The sequence below is a fragment of the Myotis yumanensis genome, unplaced genomic scaffold (assembly GCF_028538775.1).
Source record: "Myotis yumanensis isolate MYYU_CA2020_CCGP unplaced genomic scaffold, mMyoYum1.0.hap1 SCAF_2, whole genome shotgun sequence".
Taxonomy (NCBI): Eukaryota; Metazoa; Chordata; class Mammalia; order Chiroptera; family Vespertilionidae; genus Myotis; species Myotis yumanensis.
In genome coordinates this window covers 24,846,991-24,862,673 of record NW_027223753.1, presented here as the reverse complement: position 1 = coordinate 24,862,673, position 15,683 = coordinate 24,846,991, and the positions used below count along the sequence as shown (strand labels likewise).

Sequence of the window (15,683 nt, the reverse complement as noted above, 5' to 3'; positions counted from 1 at the left end):
CTTCCCGAGAATGAAGTGAATTATTGTCTTGCTTTTAGATCCTATTAGACTATCTTTCCAACCATACAAGAATATAAAGTAGTCAAGGAGAACTAGAGGCAGTTTATAATGAACTTGGACCAAGATAATTGTGTAAGCAGCATGGTAGACGTGGTATTAAATGAAAGGACAAGAGAGAAAGATTTCCTGAGCAGCTGAATCATTTCCCCACCCAGCTCCCAAGAGGCCGAGCCTCAGGGGCCTTCTGTGATGAGAAGGGTGAAGTCCCTACTAACGCCTGCGACCTTTGTGCTCTGTCCTTGCAGTGTGATCTTGTGGCTGGGGGACCTCAACTACCGGATAGAAGAGTTGGATGTGGAAAAAGTGAAAAAGCTCATTGAAGAGAAGGACTTTCAAACCCTGTATGCATATGACCAGGTACAGATGGTCACCTGTGCCCTCTCAGGCAGCTGTCCCCACACTGTGAGGGCACAGAAAAGCCTGGCTTCTCAACTCTCAACCTCTTCTTCCTCAGCTTGGGAGGTTTCCCTGAGGAGCTGATGTCCAGTCAGGTCTTTCATCTGCATGTCCATAGTTGTCTCCCCATTGGCTTGTCCCTTGAGGTGCCTGGTCTCTCTTCTCTTGGGAGCAGGAGTGTTCTCTCTCTCTCTGTCTCTCTGCCTTGTATGTGCTCATTCATTCATTCAAGTTGGAACTGTAGGGGTACCAGACTTCTCATAAATAAGATACGTGGCTATTTAAAATTATTTTCTAATTCTTTTTTGACTTTGTCTCCTATTCCCCTATCCTCCTCCTCCCCAAACTTGTCCAATATGAATGGCAACTCTTTTTCCTGAATGGCTTTCTTCACTTCCAGTGGGAATCAGTTCTGTAACCTGCTTTTCTCCTGCCGTTGTTTGGGTCAGCGTTTCTGTCTCAAAGCATTAGCCATTTCATAGGACAAGAGCAGTCAGTTTCTCTCTTTCTTCAGGTTACTCCTCAATAGATTGAAAAATGGTTCCAGTGGTCAGAATTGTTCAGAATGTTAAAGTTCTTTTTCTTTTTAGTCTATGTCCCCTTTTAAATAATCTTAGTATTCATTAGTCTAAATTTTTCAGTTTTCTTTTTCCCCAGTGCAGATCAATTGCAGGAAAAAATACCCATCAACTTTATATCTTTTCTTTTTTTATATATTTTTCTTTATGGAATAATCTCTTTATCAATCCATCTTTTTCTCTGTAGCTGTTTTCCTTGGTAAATTACTTTTATTCTCTTTAATACCCATTTCAGCATTAATCCAGTCTATTCTATTCTATTCTATTCTATTCTAAACTATCTGTTTCTTGCCTCTGCATTCTGGACTGAGGCATTCTAATTTCCCTGGAGTTTAATACTCATCTCCTCTTGCCTTCTTTTCTGGTCTTTCCTCAAGTAATAGTACCTGTTTTGTGTGTTCTCTGCTTTCCAGATGGTTTTAAGGTCTATATATACTCATTCAAGAAGCATCAGCTTACCTTAATACCTAAATGTTTTACTTCCTGTTGCTTTTTCTTTATTAATTTATATTAGGAATTCGCTTTTTGGGGAATTTGGCAACTGTTGTCTCCTGCATTAGGGCTGCCAGTTCTTCCCCAGTTCACTTGGCACCCAGCTGGGTGCCGGGGGGAGAGGACGGGGAGGCAGGAGCACCTTTGTTTTTATCTCTTGCCGAGAGTGTGATCTGGAAGGGGCTCCTAGAATTAGTGCACTAAGAAGGATACTAACTATTATACTGTGTCAGGCACTGTTCTAAGTTGACAGTTCATTTTTCCAACAATTCTGTGTAGCAGATTCTAAGTCCAAAATTTACAGATGGAGAAATCAAGGCACACAGCTTCCTTCAGTTCATATAACTAGCTGGACAAGCTTCTTTTGAAAGTGTTTTTTTGTTTTGTTTTAAGTGATTTTTAAATTTAAACCATAGTTGGTTTGGTATATTTCTGCTATATGTTTCTACATACATGGAAGTTTCCCTTTGCTTTTTGGACTGTATCTTTCCAGACTCTTTTATATGCAGTTTTGTCTCTCTGTATAATTAAAACAATTGTGCTACACAGTCGAAGTGTTTGATACCTAAAAGGGAAAAGCTCTGTCTGTTGGTACCTAATCCTCTTAGAGACCTCTCAGCAAGATGGTACTCAGGCTCCCTCGATGCAGTAACTCTTATAAAAGCACCTTAAAAACTCAGGCAAAGGAAACATTAGCTTGCTCACTCCTCTTGCTAGAAGTTAGTTAATTCAAGATCTTACATACGGTGTACAGCTGATTTGTTGTGGAATTGTGCACCTGAAACCTGTGTAATTTTGTTAACCAGTGTCACCCCAATAAAGTCAATAGGAAGGGGTGGGCGGGGGGAGTAAAATAAAATTAAAAAATAACCTTCCAGAATAGCTTTTTCATGGGCCTTTCCCTTTGAATTAGGGTTCAGATTTCAGATTGATATCTACTCATTCAAGGCTTAACCTTTTTATTCTGAGATTTTTTTTCTTCCATCCTTTTGTGTAGCTGAAAACTCAGGTGGCTGCAAAGGCTGTCTTTGAAGGCTTCACAGAAGGCGAACTCACGTTCCAGCCGACCTATAAATATGACACTGGCTCCGACGAGTGGGATACCAGGTAGGTCAGAGGTTGCTTCAGAAGGTCAGGCAAACGAAAACCCAGAAATTTAGGGAAGCACTTGCCCTCATGGGCCTAAAGAAGATAGGTTTACTGTGACTTTTCTCCATGTGTTGTACTCTGGTTAAACATTTTCTTTCAGTAGCTGCTCATTAAGCAGCCTGCCTTCCTCCTTGTTTTCTATTTGACTGCTTTAGCCTTTGTTCCTTAATAATTCTTGTGACTGGTTTACTTTTAAGTTATTCTTAGGGGAATAAGATGATTCCAACTAACTTAGGTTGTACTTGGTCATTGCATAGTAGTTCATCTATTTTATTAGTGCCTATGGTATGCCATGCCCTATTCAATGCATTTTACTTGTATTATCTCATTTAATCTTCTCAGCAACCTGTTGAAATAGGTATGGTTTTGTTATTCTCATTTTATAGATCAGGGAACTGAGGCATTAAAAAATTAAAGAGCCTCCCAAGCAGGCAAGTGTAGAGCCAGGATTTGAACCCAGGCAGTAGGAATTCAAAGCCTGTTTTAACCACCATCTCTTAAGAACCATAGAGTACTTACTGTCAGATTGCCTTTTGACTCTCACCTCACCCCGATAGGAGGCCAAAGAGCAGGGAATCATTCTGAATGGTGTTTTGGATGATACACAGGATACATGTTATATCTTCGTGAGCCCAAATCGCTCCTGACCTCTCAGATCACTGGGCCTCAAGGACTTGACGGCTCTGCCCAGTCATCCCCCAGCTGAGCCAGGGGCTAGCCAGGCAGTGGGTACTGCTGTGCCTGTGGGGACCCCAGTGTGGACTTTGCATTTCAGTGAGAAGTGTCGTGCTCCTGCCTGGTGTGACCGGATCCTTTGGAAAGGGAAGAACATTACTCAGCTGAGTTACCAGAGCCACATGGCCCTGAAGACCAGTGACCACAAGCCTGTCAGCTCGGAGTTTGACATTGGGGTAGGTGGGCAGCTGCACCCATTGTCATCATTCCGTGGGGAATAACAGGCTCTCAAAACCAAGACTGCTTTTTTCTTCCTGGTGTCCTCCTCTTCCCTTGAGTATGATGACGCTCCTTTAAAAATTGTTTTAATTTCAGTTTAATTCATAATTGCTTTGACATACTACCACTGTATGTTTCTGCATACATGGAAGTTCCTCCTTACTTTTTGGACTGAATCTCTCCAGACCTTTCTCCATGCATTTACAAATGTGTGTCAGTATTCTCTATGCAACACAGAGGATGTTTCTAGAGGAAGGCTTTCCTTTCTGTGAAAGAGATCATATTATGCATATTGTTCTGAGAACATATTTTTTCCCCACTGACTGTGTCTCAGAAGACCTTTACATGACACTAAAGGCAGAGCTCCCTCATTATTTTTAAAGGTTTCAAAATACACCACAGTATGAATGAACCATAATGTATATATTGATGATCATTTGTTTCCAACGTTTTGCTATTATATACAGTGCTATGGTAACCACCCTTCATATATTTTTGTGTACCAGTGTATTTCTATAGAATGAAATTCCTAGAGGTTAAATTAGTGGTTCAATGAAAAATGTATTTTAAATTTATTAAATTTTGCTAAATTATCCTCCCAGTAGTTTTTACCATTTTACACGCCTGCCAACCATGTATGAGCTTATTTCCTCACACCCTGGCTAATACTGGGTTTTATCAATCTTTTAAATTTCTCCCAACACAGTGAGCCAAAAGAAAAAGATATTTCCTTATCTTAGATCCCATTTCCCTGGTTACTAGTGAAGTTGAACATCTTTTCATTTATTCCCTATTTGTATCTCTTCTTCAGTGACTTCAGTGTTTTATTTTATCAATTCTCAAGGGTCCAGGTAGAAGTATATCGGAATCCATGAGGGTGTGGGTGGTTTGAAGAAAGCCTAGTGAATATTATAATTAAAGTTTTACTATTGGAAAGTGACAAAATTGTGTTTATAATTCAAAATACAGAAGGGAAAACCTGGAAAATCTTGTCTGATGGAGCAGTTAAACAAGCTTGAGAAATGCTTTTTAAAGAAATGCTGCTTTAAATCAAAGCTCTAGAGACGTTTCTTACTGCAGGCCTTTTGGCAGCGGCAAGCCAAGTAGAGCTAAGCACTGAGCATCCCCCTGCCCTGGTCCTGAGTCCTGGTAGAACTGCCAACCAGGCTTTCACTCCGCATCCTCTTTCTGCTAATCAGGAAGCAGTTGACTTTACCACAGGCTTTGCCTCTGGGCGACCCTTCTATGTCTATTGTTGGTTGGGATCTTTTGTTAATTAAATCTATTTAGTCTCCACTTTCTGTATTGCTGCTTCCCAACGCTGGGAATGTCCTGTGTACTGAAAAAGAAGAAACGGGCAGAGCCTTGGCACTCAGCCTCTGATGTTTCCTTCCAGGTGCGGGTTAAAAATGAAGAGCTTTACCGGAAGACTCTGGAGGAGATTGTTCGATCCCTGGACAAGATGGAAAATGCCAACATTCCTTCTGTGTCCCTCTCCAAGCTAGAGGTAGGAAGGACTGTTAAGAATATCAGCATCAGCCCTAGCTAGGTTGGCTCAGTGGATAGAGTCTCAGCCTGTGGACTGAAGGGTCCCGGGTTTGATTCTGGTCAGAGGCATATGCCCAGGTTTCGGCCTCCATCCCCAGGAGGCAGCTGATCAATGATTCTCTCTCATCATTGATGTTTCTGTCTCTCTCTCCCTCTCCCTTCCTCTCTGAAATCAATGAAAAAAAAAATTAAAAAAAAGAAAGAATATCAGCATCAGCCCTGGCTGGTTTGGCTCCATGGATAGAGTGTTGGCCTACGAACTGAAGGGTGGGTCCAGGTTGAAGGGTCCCAAATTCGATTCGGGTCAAGGGCATGTGCCTCAGACCTCGAAACCAATCGACATGTCTCTTTCACAGAGATGCTTCTTTCTCTCTGTCCTCTCCCCCTCCTTTCCACTCTCTAAAAATCAATGGAAAAATATCCTTGGGTGAGGATTAACAAAACAAAACAAGAAAGACTATCAGCGTCAGACTCTTCTATTCATAGAGCTTAAATTTCATCTACGAGGGCTCAGAATTCCAGGAGGTACCTGTCAGACTACTGAACTCTAGTCTTTCTTGATAGGCTGCTTCTAGATAAAGTGAGGCTGCTGATGCTAGCTGAGAAGAGAGGGGTTTGTTGGTTTATATCATATTCATCTCCTGATCTTCTAAACCAGAAGCCTTTAACCATTTTTAAAAAATATATTTTTATTGATTTCAGAGAGGAAGGGAGAGGGAGAGAAAGATAGAGACACCAATGATGAGAGAGAATAATTGATCAGCTGCCTTCTGCACACTCCCTACTGGGGATCAAAGCCTCAACCCAGGCATGTGCCCTTGACTGGAATAGAACCAGGGACTTTTCAGTCTGCAGTCTGATGCTCTAGCCACTGAGCCAAACCAGCTAGGGCAACCATTTGTGACTCATAGATTTCACCTACACATGAGCCATCTATGAGTTAAATAATGGCAAAGGTGATCCAAAATGGGTTTGGTTTTGTTTTTTAATTTTAATATAATCTGTGTGTATTCTTGCATTGGGTTTGTCTTCCTACTGATGCTTTGCTTTGAGATCAAATCGAGTCCAAATTTCTTGGGTATGCTTGAGTGAATGGTAGGGAAGGCAGTATAGAAAAGCAGTGGTCAGTGGGAGAAGTCAAGTTAGGGCTGAAGATTTTTCATGAAAGAGCCACAGCATAGATCAGCCGTGGGCAAACTACGGCCCGCGGGCCGGATCCGGCCCGTTTGAAATGAATAAAACTAAAAAAAAACCAAAAACCGTACCCTTTTATGTAATGATGTTTACTCTGAATTTATATTAGTTCACACAAACACTCCATCCATGCTTTTGTTCTGGCCCTCCGGTCCAGTTTAAGAACCCATTGTGGCCCTTGAGTCAAAAAGTTTGCCCACCCCTGGCATAGATCATTCAGAATTGACAATACCAAGAAGTCAGTCAAATGGGTATTTATGGTGAGAGTATTTTCAATACCTTAGATGTCCAGCCACTTGGAAAGATAAGTTTGGTCTTGAGTTTGTTTGGGTATAGAAGATACAAATGTTGATTCCTTCAGGAAATTTATTTATAAAACAACATGCTTTCTTTGAGTTTCTGGGATAAACACAGACAATTGGTCTTTAGTAGTAGCTGTGGCCTGCCAGGTAAATACGTAGAGAAGAAACATGATTTGAAAGAGGTGGTCCTTCTTTCTTTTCTTTTTTTTTTAGAGGAAGGGAGAGGGAGAGAGAGATAGAAACATCAACGATGAGAAAGAATCATTGATTGGCTGTCTTCTGCACCCCCTATACTGGGGATCGAGCCCACAACCCTGGCATGTGTTCTTGACCAGGATTGAACCGGGACCCTTCAGTCCGCAGGCCGACTCTCTATCTACTGAGTCAAACCAGCTGGGGCTGGACCTTAATTTTCTTTCCAGAAAGGGCAAGGAATGCCCAGTTGGGTGTCTGGACAGGTTGCCGGGAAGAGGACATTGGTCTGATGGGTTCCGGGCTTGTTCCCAGTTCTGTTTTCAGAATGTGAAGTACATGCAACTGCAAGTGGAATCCTTTACAATTCATAACGGACAAGTACCCTGTCAGTTTGAATTCATCAACAAGCCTGGTGAAGAGTCTTACTGTAGGCAGTGGCTGAATGCCAACCCCAGCAAAGGGTTCCTCCTGCCAGGTAAGGCCTCTCTTCCAGGTCCCTGGTTACTGGTTTGGGGTACACTCTACCCTATCTTTGCTCACTTTCCTGTAATAAGCTTTTTGTTTCTGAGTGTTCTGTTGTCTGCTTGAAACTTTTAAAAAGTCCTATGGATGAACCATCTACAAATAAAATATAAAATAGTGAGGAGCGTAAGTTCAGCTTCAGAAGCATTCTCAGTCATGTATTTGTTCCATAATTTCACAGAAAGAGAAAACCTAAGATGGCTGTGAAGCAGCTGCTGCTGTTAAAAGAACCACCATATTTAACCTTTGCCAGTAGCTCAGTTGGTTGAAGCATTGTCCTTCATACCAAAAGGTTGTGGGTTTGTTTCCTGGTCAGGACACATACCTAGGTTGTGGGTTCGATTCCTGGTTGGAGTGTGTATGTGGAGCAACTAATGGATGTTTCTCTCTCTCTCTCTCTCATCAATAAAAACATATTCTTGGGTGAGGACTACAACAAACAAACAAAAAGAATCATTTTGACTGTCTGCCTCACCATAATCAACTCCCAGTTGCTCTTATAGGGAAAGATAATGGGGTGGTGACCCCAAAATTATATCTGGCTCTGGAATATACCATGCATATCTCTCCCCTAACTTCTCCTTTGCACTCTATGTTGTGCTGTGTGGCAGAGGGATTAAGCCTGTTTTGTGGGCAATTCACAGGGTGATAGTTTCATTATATTTTCTACTGGATCAGGTGTCTTTATCTGACCTTGCTCAGGGTAAGCTCTTTGGTCCATGCCTTCTTAGTGATTAATAATTACTAGTTTAAGCTGTGCTACTTAGAACTTGAATTTCATAGTAGTTGCCTATTCACATGTTTTTGTTTGTTGTTTTCATATTCCCACTTGGACGGTCAACTCTGTTCGTGTGTCTCCTGAGTGCCGAACACATAAATACTTGGTTGGCTCTTATTTCCTTTTATTTTCCTTCCTTAACCCTTCAGGCCTGGTGACTCTCTTCCCTTTGTATCTTCTTTCCTTCTTTTCTCTTGGCCTCCCGCCAGCCAACATTACTTTTTAAATTTTTCTTCAGATTCGGCCATTGAGATTGAATTGGAGATATTTGTCACTAAGACCATGGCTACAAAGCTCAACTCTGGCGAAGACAAAATTGAGGACATTCTTGTTTTGCACTTGGACAGGGGAAAGGATTACTTTTTGTCTGTGTCTGGGAACTACGTGCCCAGCTGTTTCGGATCTCCCATTCATACACTGTGCTACATGAGGGAGCCAATCTCTGACCTGCCGCTTGAAACTGTTAGAGAGCTGGTGAGTTATGTGCCACAAGGAAACACCTGGTCCTGTGTAGCAGCCACGTCAGTCAAACAGGATATGCCCAGGGATCTGAGAATTCTTCAGCCTCCCTAGAGCTGGCTTATCGTATCAGTTATACACAGTATTGCTGTGTAACAAACCACCTGAAATTGTAATGGTTGAAAGCAACCAATTATTGCTCCTCCTGCTTCTGTGAGTTTCCTGTGTAGCTCTTCTGCTGATCTCGCCTAGGCTCATGTGTGCAGTTGCAATCAGATGGTGGCAAATTGTGAAGCTGGCCCAGATTCCAAAGGCGGGAAGAGATTCTACCACTTGATAGAAAAAGCTACAAAATGTTGTGGCCGTGTCTTTCAGTCTTGCATACACAGTTCATTAGAGGAACTCAGCCATGGATACGATGATAATGAAGGTTCCCTGGCCCATGATCATCTTCTTATTTTTTATTTTATTTTTTCTCTTATTTTTTAATCATCATTTGGTAACATATCATCCAAAACTAAATTTTCTGAGACCTCAGAGGCTCCTATGGAGACAATTCTAATCCAAGGCAACTAGTTTGGAGCAGATTTATAGTAATACATAATAGGCTCCTTCCACCCATGCATTTTTAAATCTAGGTACTCTTGAACACCATCCTCTCCATTATACAAATGAAAACTGAGGCCTCATAAGGAGATTGACTTGTCACAGGTCACATGGCAAGTTAGCAATGGACCTGGACCTTGCATCCGGGTTTTTGGACTCTCAAGTCTGTGTCCTTTTTCCCTGGACCACAGTGTCCTTCTAGCTCTGACACTGAAATGCTATAGGCAGGATTTTTTTTTCTAAGAAGTTGATGCATATTGTCACCCAATTCATTGACACTTCTTGCTATAATGCATTCCCAATTCTAAAAAATCACCTTTGTACTTTGTGCCACCTGATTTCATTTCCGACTGTGGAATGTTTGCTTAGGGGCATTGAAATGCCCCCCCTTCTCCCACGGGTTTGCTGTCCCCACATCCTGTGTTCTCCTAAGCCAGCAGAGCATAAGTTCTCTTGGTGGGGCTTCTGAGGCTTTTTATTTCTTTTCAGACTCTGATGCCACTCTGGACTGAAGATGATGGCAGCCAGTTGGAGAAACCCATGGAAGTCCCCAAAGAGCTCTGGATGATGGTTGACTACCTGTACCGAAATGCTGCCCAGGAGGTGGGTGGTGCTTCCACAGTCAGACCTGATGGAGGGCAGGCTGCCCTGAGAAAGAGCATCAGCCCCAATGTTTGGTGTAAGAAGCTTTGAATCCAGAGAACCTGTGGAAAGCTGTTTTTCCCTCAGGGAGGGAATGACGGATAAATAGGTTCATGTTTCACACCCTTGGGGATTGTGACATTACATAGAGCACTTGGTTACCCCCAAGGGAAGCGGCCTTCCCAGCACCGCATGGTCCCTCCCCTGGCCTCGGTCGCCATGTAGAAAGCCATCTAGAGCCTTCTCAGGCTCTCGGCCAGGTATCCTTTTGAGGAACTCGCCCCAGCTTCTGGAAATGGGCTGGACTAACTTGTGGACAAGCCAGGTAGAGGCAGGAGGAATTCCCAGGTTGTGTGAGTCAGGAGGCATGATTTCTAGAGTGACTTGGGCAACCTTCATTGAGATCAGATTGGCCAGTTTCACTGACTCATTTACTATATATGGGGAGACGGAGCAACATATATTCTTAGGATATTCTCTTTTCACTTTTTTTCTTTCACACTTATTGAGTGTTACAATGTACCAAATATTGTTCTAAGTGTTTTATAGTATTGCCTCATTTATTTCTCAGAAAGGTAAATAATTTGGTAAAGGTCCCAACGCTGATAAGTGGACAGGATTGGGATTTGAACCCAGGGAGTCTGGCTAGAAAAGTCACATTCTTTTTTTAAAATATATTTTTATTTATATCAGAGAGGAAGGGAGAGAGAGATAGAAACATCAATAATAGGAGAGAATCATTGATCAGCTGCCTCTTGCACACTCCCTACCAGGAATTGAGCCTGCAGCCCTGGCATAAACCCTGACTAGGAATCGAACGTGACCTCCTGGTTCATAGGTGGATGCACAATCATTGAGCCACGCCGGCTGGACAGAGGTCACTTTCTTTTCTTTTTAAAAAAAAAATATATTTATTGATTTTTTACAGAGAGGAAGGGAGAGGGATAGAGAGCCAGAAACATCGATGAGAGAGAAGCATCGATCAGCTGCCTCCTGCACACCTCCTACTGGGGATGTGCCTGCAACCAAGGTACATGCCCTTGACCGGAATCGAACCTGGGGCCCTCTAGTCCCCAGGCCGACGCTCTATCCAGTGAGCCAACCGGCTAGGGCAAGGTCACTTTCTTACATACCATGCTCTCCTACCTTCTCTGTAGAGAAGTGTAACTTTTGAGCAATACATGTAATATGGTTATTATCAACAGTTAGATGGCATTGTCATTTTATAAAACAAAGGAATATAAAGTCCCCTGGGACTACTGGAAATACCTTTATTGCCATAATCTTGTTTTCATAAAGCACTGAACTGCCTTTTAGTTTTCTTCATCTTATAAATGATATAATTTCTTCATCATTTTCTTTTTTTGGTTAATCCCTCTGTAACACTGCAGGAAACATAGCTGCTTTTAAGTTTCCCTTATGCTGGATCTTACTGTTGTATATCATAGGTCCTACCCATAGTTTTATAAAAGATGTCTTATCAAGACCTGTTGTGGGAGCCTGCCTGGGAAAGCCTGCAAGATGAATTAATTAGCCACACCCGCCTAAATCAGGTTGTCTACCAGGGTGACTCAAAGGCCTCACTACATGGTTCTTTTTGTTCTCTGCTGGAAATGACATTTCTAGGTCAGGAATTCATTGCTGATTTTCTGAGAATATAATTACTTTGTGACTTTCTTCCCTTTTGCAGGAAGATCTGTTTCAACAGCCGGGCCGAAGGTTGGAATTTGAGCACATCAGGGACTGTTTGGATACTGGAATGATTGAGAACCTTGATACCCTCTGTATCCTTTGTGTATGTGTGTGTAAGAGAGGTGAGAAAAAGGAAATAATATTTTAAGGCTCAAAATCAGATATTGTGCCCTCAGCTATCATGTTTTTCTTACTTAAAGTTTGCATAGAGAAGTCTTCACAACGTTAAGCAACCAATATAGTAGGAACTAAGGAGGGCCCAACTAAGCTGACATACAGCCTGGCTCCTTCAAGCTAGCAGGCAGGTAGCACTTCTGGCCTTTTCCTAACCATGGGCAGCAGCACCACCTGTTCCTTAACGATGGGCCAAAAGCCCCTAGCAATCATTCGGTAGCCGAAGCCTTGCTGCTTTTCCTGGAGAGCCTGCCAGAGCCTGTCATCTGCTACAGCGCCTACCATAACTGCTTGGAGTGTTCTGGCAACTACACAGCAAGTAAACAGGTGAGGGGAAGCACTGAGCATCAGCATACACAAGCTGTAGCCCCAGGCCTCCTGGGGCCTGAGGGAACAGAGCAGTCACAGCCCCTCACATGTTTCTGATATCTTAGAAACTTACCTGTATCTTTCCTTCCCAAACCTGTTTTTCCTCTCCTCCCTTTTTTCTTTTAATGGCATCACACTTAATTGTAGTGACTCAACCCAGAAACCTGAGTCATTTCTGACTCCTCCATTTCTCACCTCCCACATGCCCAGTCCCCTTGGTCTACCACCCATCTTTTTCCTTCCGTTCTCCTTCCACTTTCCTTGGTGCAAGGCCCTGCGTTCAGGCTCTCCCTCTGCTGATTTGTTTCGTATACTGCCATTAGGTTGTGTTCTAAAGCTCTCATCGTGTTACTGTTGGTCAAAGACCATACTTGGCTTTCTATTGCCAATGAATGATTTTCTTAAATATTCAAGACTTTCTATGATCTACTCTAGTTGCTCACATATATAACAGAATCATCTAGAAAACCTGCTAATAATACAGGTGCTAGAGCCTCATCCCACATTCACTGAATCAAAATCTCTTTTGGAATATACTTTGTACAAGCTTCCTAACTGATTCTCCTGTGCAGATAGATGGAGTACTCACTGAATTCTAGCCTGATCCCTTCCAGGCCTAGCGCCTCTTCAGTTATGCTCCTGCCAACAATGACTTCACACAAAGTGCTCTCTCCTTATTTCATTGTTTTCCTTCTCTTGTCCTTTTTTATGCTTTCTTTTGTCCTAAAAACCCTAGTCCTTATCTCTGCAAGTCCAGTCTTGTCTTATATTCAAGACCTATGTCTTCTATTTCCCTAAGTCTTTGGAGAGCACATAGTTAGAAGTTTGACCTCTAAATCCATATAGTACTTGATTTGTGCTTCTCTCTCTCTCTCTTTTTATCTGTGCTTCTCTTTTGGCACTTGTGCCAAATGGTAAGTGGTCAAGGTTTTCTGTGCACAGTCTTATTCATGTACTTGGATCATGTACTCAATTCCTGGAATATAGCAGACACATATTTAATTGAATGAATAAAAAGGCAAATCCCAATTCTGCCTCTTTCAGGTCATTTCTACTCTCCCCACATTCCACAAAAATGTCTTCCACTACTTGCTGGCGTTTTTGCGACAGTTGCTGGAAAATTCAGAAAAAAATCATTTGGATGAGAATATTCTAGGTAAGTAGCCAGGTGTCTGTGGGAAGCATCTCTGCAAGCTGAGAGACTCATTATAAGAAATGTGGTTGTGGAAGGTCCCAAGTCCACTAATAAAACTAAAATCTCAAGTTCTGGGCAAAGTTTACCCTCAAACAGGATTTAAAGCAGAAAATTTGCTTTTGGGGACCCTTCCCCATTCATAACAACACAAAAAAATTAGTACCTTCTTTTGCTGAATCATTTGTTTTCTGTGTTTTTCATGCAGCTAGCATATTTGGCAGCTTACTGCTTCGAAACCCAGCTGGTCAACAAAAGCTTGAAATGGCAGAGAAGAAGGCTCAAGAATTTATTCACCAGTTCCTCTGCAACTCACCCTGAGCCTCTGTGTCTCTTCTCCTATTTTACCGGAAGCATCCAATTACCAGTCCCACCTGTTTCCGTTGGATAGTGGCCTTCGGAGGACGTGAGGCCACTTGGAAGCTAGAGTGGCAACTGCCAGCTTCCTGAGCCCAGGCCATTCCCCCCACCATGCCTATCGCCCTTCGTGCTGCTGCGAGTTGTGAGGACATGAGAGAAACCCACCACAATAAAACTGACATGCAATGTTCAACTTTAGTTAATTTAACACAGACAGATTATTTTTTTTAAAGATTTTTTAAAAATTGATTTTTTTAGGGGGTAGGGGGTAACGTGGGGATAAGGACACATATGTAATATCTTAATAAAAAATATATTTAAAAAATTGATTTTTTTAGAGAGACAGGGAGGAGAGAGGGAGAGAAACATCGATACGCTGCCTTCTGCCTGATCTCCCCCCGCCTTTCCCCAAGGATCGAGCCCCCAACCCGGGCATGTGCCAGAGATGGAACCAGAAACCTTTTGGTGCACAGGACAATGCCCAACCAGTCGGCTCTATTTTTTTTTTTTTTTTTTAATGTTTAAATAACTGTACTTGTGCTCACTCAGTCTGTCTCCAGGGCATAGTCAGTACCTTCCCTGTCACCTGGGCTGAGCTCCCCATGATCAGATATTTGAACACACTTTGGAACTGAAAGGAGAATAAGTTGACTTGGACGACAAGAATGTGAGGCAGCTGCAGGGTAAATAGGCTATAGCCACCCAGATGCTTCTAGCACGCTGTCTGTGTACATGTGTACATGCAGATGCAAACCCTATTCCCTTTCCTGCTCAGATGTCGTGCAACACCTCCGGGGCTGGCCACTCAGCCACGGCGGTCAACAGTGGCTTGAAAATGAAAATACGGAAGAAATTGGTGTTCTGGTTAAACAAGTGGGACTTTCTGGGCCAGCAAATTCTCCAAACTGTTTTGATGCATTCCCTCTCTCATATGTGTAATATATTTTAATGATAAATGTATTTTTAACAGTGGTTGTTTGTGTTTTTATTTCTTAAGAGATGGCAGTTCTCTGCAGCAGGACTTTTGCAGCGTAAGCATTGGGTAGCTGGTCAGGGGCCAGAGAGAGATTTGCCTGGCATCTGGTGGGTGCAGTCACTATTCATATTTTTCAAGCAAGAGATGGGACAGGCATGGCCTGAACCCTTTGACTGGTGGTCTAGTCTCTGGGGGTTGTTGCCCTTGGGATATTCCATACAAGTAGCTTAGGGGAAAAACAGGTGCTGGCTGCTGGGATGTTCTAACAGCTGGATCTTCCAGGGATTTAGAAAATTGTGGAGCGTAATGACGTCATAATCAAAATTGCTTCTTGGGCCCTGAAACACCACTACTTGGCAGTGTAAAATGTGACTTACTAGGAGGTACCAGCCAGTAGCATGACGATGTGAGCCGTTGGGAATGGCCAGTAGGTGGCGCTGACCGCCCCGGCGCGAGTCCGGCTGGGAGCCCACAGTCCTCAGCCTGGGAAAGTCGGACAGACCGCGGGGCAGCAGCGAGCGACTGCGCTCCTGTGCGCGCACGCGCTGGGGAGAGGCGGCGGCGGGCTCTGGCGGGGCTGGGAATACTCCCTAGTTCCGCCCTTCAGGTTCAATCTTCCTTTCTCGGACCCTCCGGCTTATGTTCATTAACTTTGCTGGGTGATGAGGAGAAGCTGGGGCCACAGAGAAATGGCGGGAGTGCCACAGCCTTCCATGCTCCCCCTGCGGGTCCCAGCCGGAATTCGGATACCTAACTGTGGTCTTTTCTGTGGCGGTGGTGGCTGCCATGGCGAGGGCGGCAGCGCAAGCCGGACTGAAGCAGTTTCGGCTTAGTGTAGGGGTTCGATCCCCTTTCCCTGCGTCTGGTGCCGCGGGAGAGACGCCCTGAGGGACACGGCGCACACTTCCCTGCGCGGGACCCGCTCACCGTCTGGCTACGTCGCCAGGCGCCCCGCCCTCCCGCTCGCCAATTGGAGGCTCGAGCTCAGCCCCTACACCCCCTACACCAACCAGCGGCGCCAGGGAGAGGCGAAACCCGGCTCTCC

At 43.5% G+C, this 15,683-nt stretch overlaps 1 protein-coding gene across 1 annotated transcript in view; it reads left to right on the top strand.

The window, feature by feature from the left end:
* INPP5B (inositol polyphosphate-5-phosphatase B) overlaps positions 1 to 14,634 on the top strand; it is a 55,071-nt gene extending 40,437 nt beyond the window's left edge. The window contains 11 exon segments of the mRNA XM_070404764.1: positions 306 to 417; positions 2,524 to 2,633; positions 3,451 to 3,586; positions 5,026 to 5,136; positions 7,181 to 7,343; positions 8,407 to 8,642; positions 9,723 to 9,836; positions 11,566 to 11,659; positions 11,941 to 12,068; positions 13,155 to 13,266; positions 13,511 to 14,634. Of these exon segments, the coding sequence (XP_070260865.1) occupies positions 306 to 417; positions 2,524 to 2,633; positions 3,451 to 3,586; positions 5,026 to 5,136; positions 7,181 to 7,343; positions 8,407 to 8,642; positions 9,723 to 9,836; positions 11,566 to 11,659; positions 11,941 to 12,068; positions 13,155 to 13,266; positions 13,511 to 13,623 (1,429 nt within the window). The 3' untranslated portion in view covers positions 13,624 to 14,634.
* The last annotated feature ends 1,049 nt before the right edge of the window (positions 14,635 to 15,683 follow it).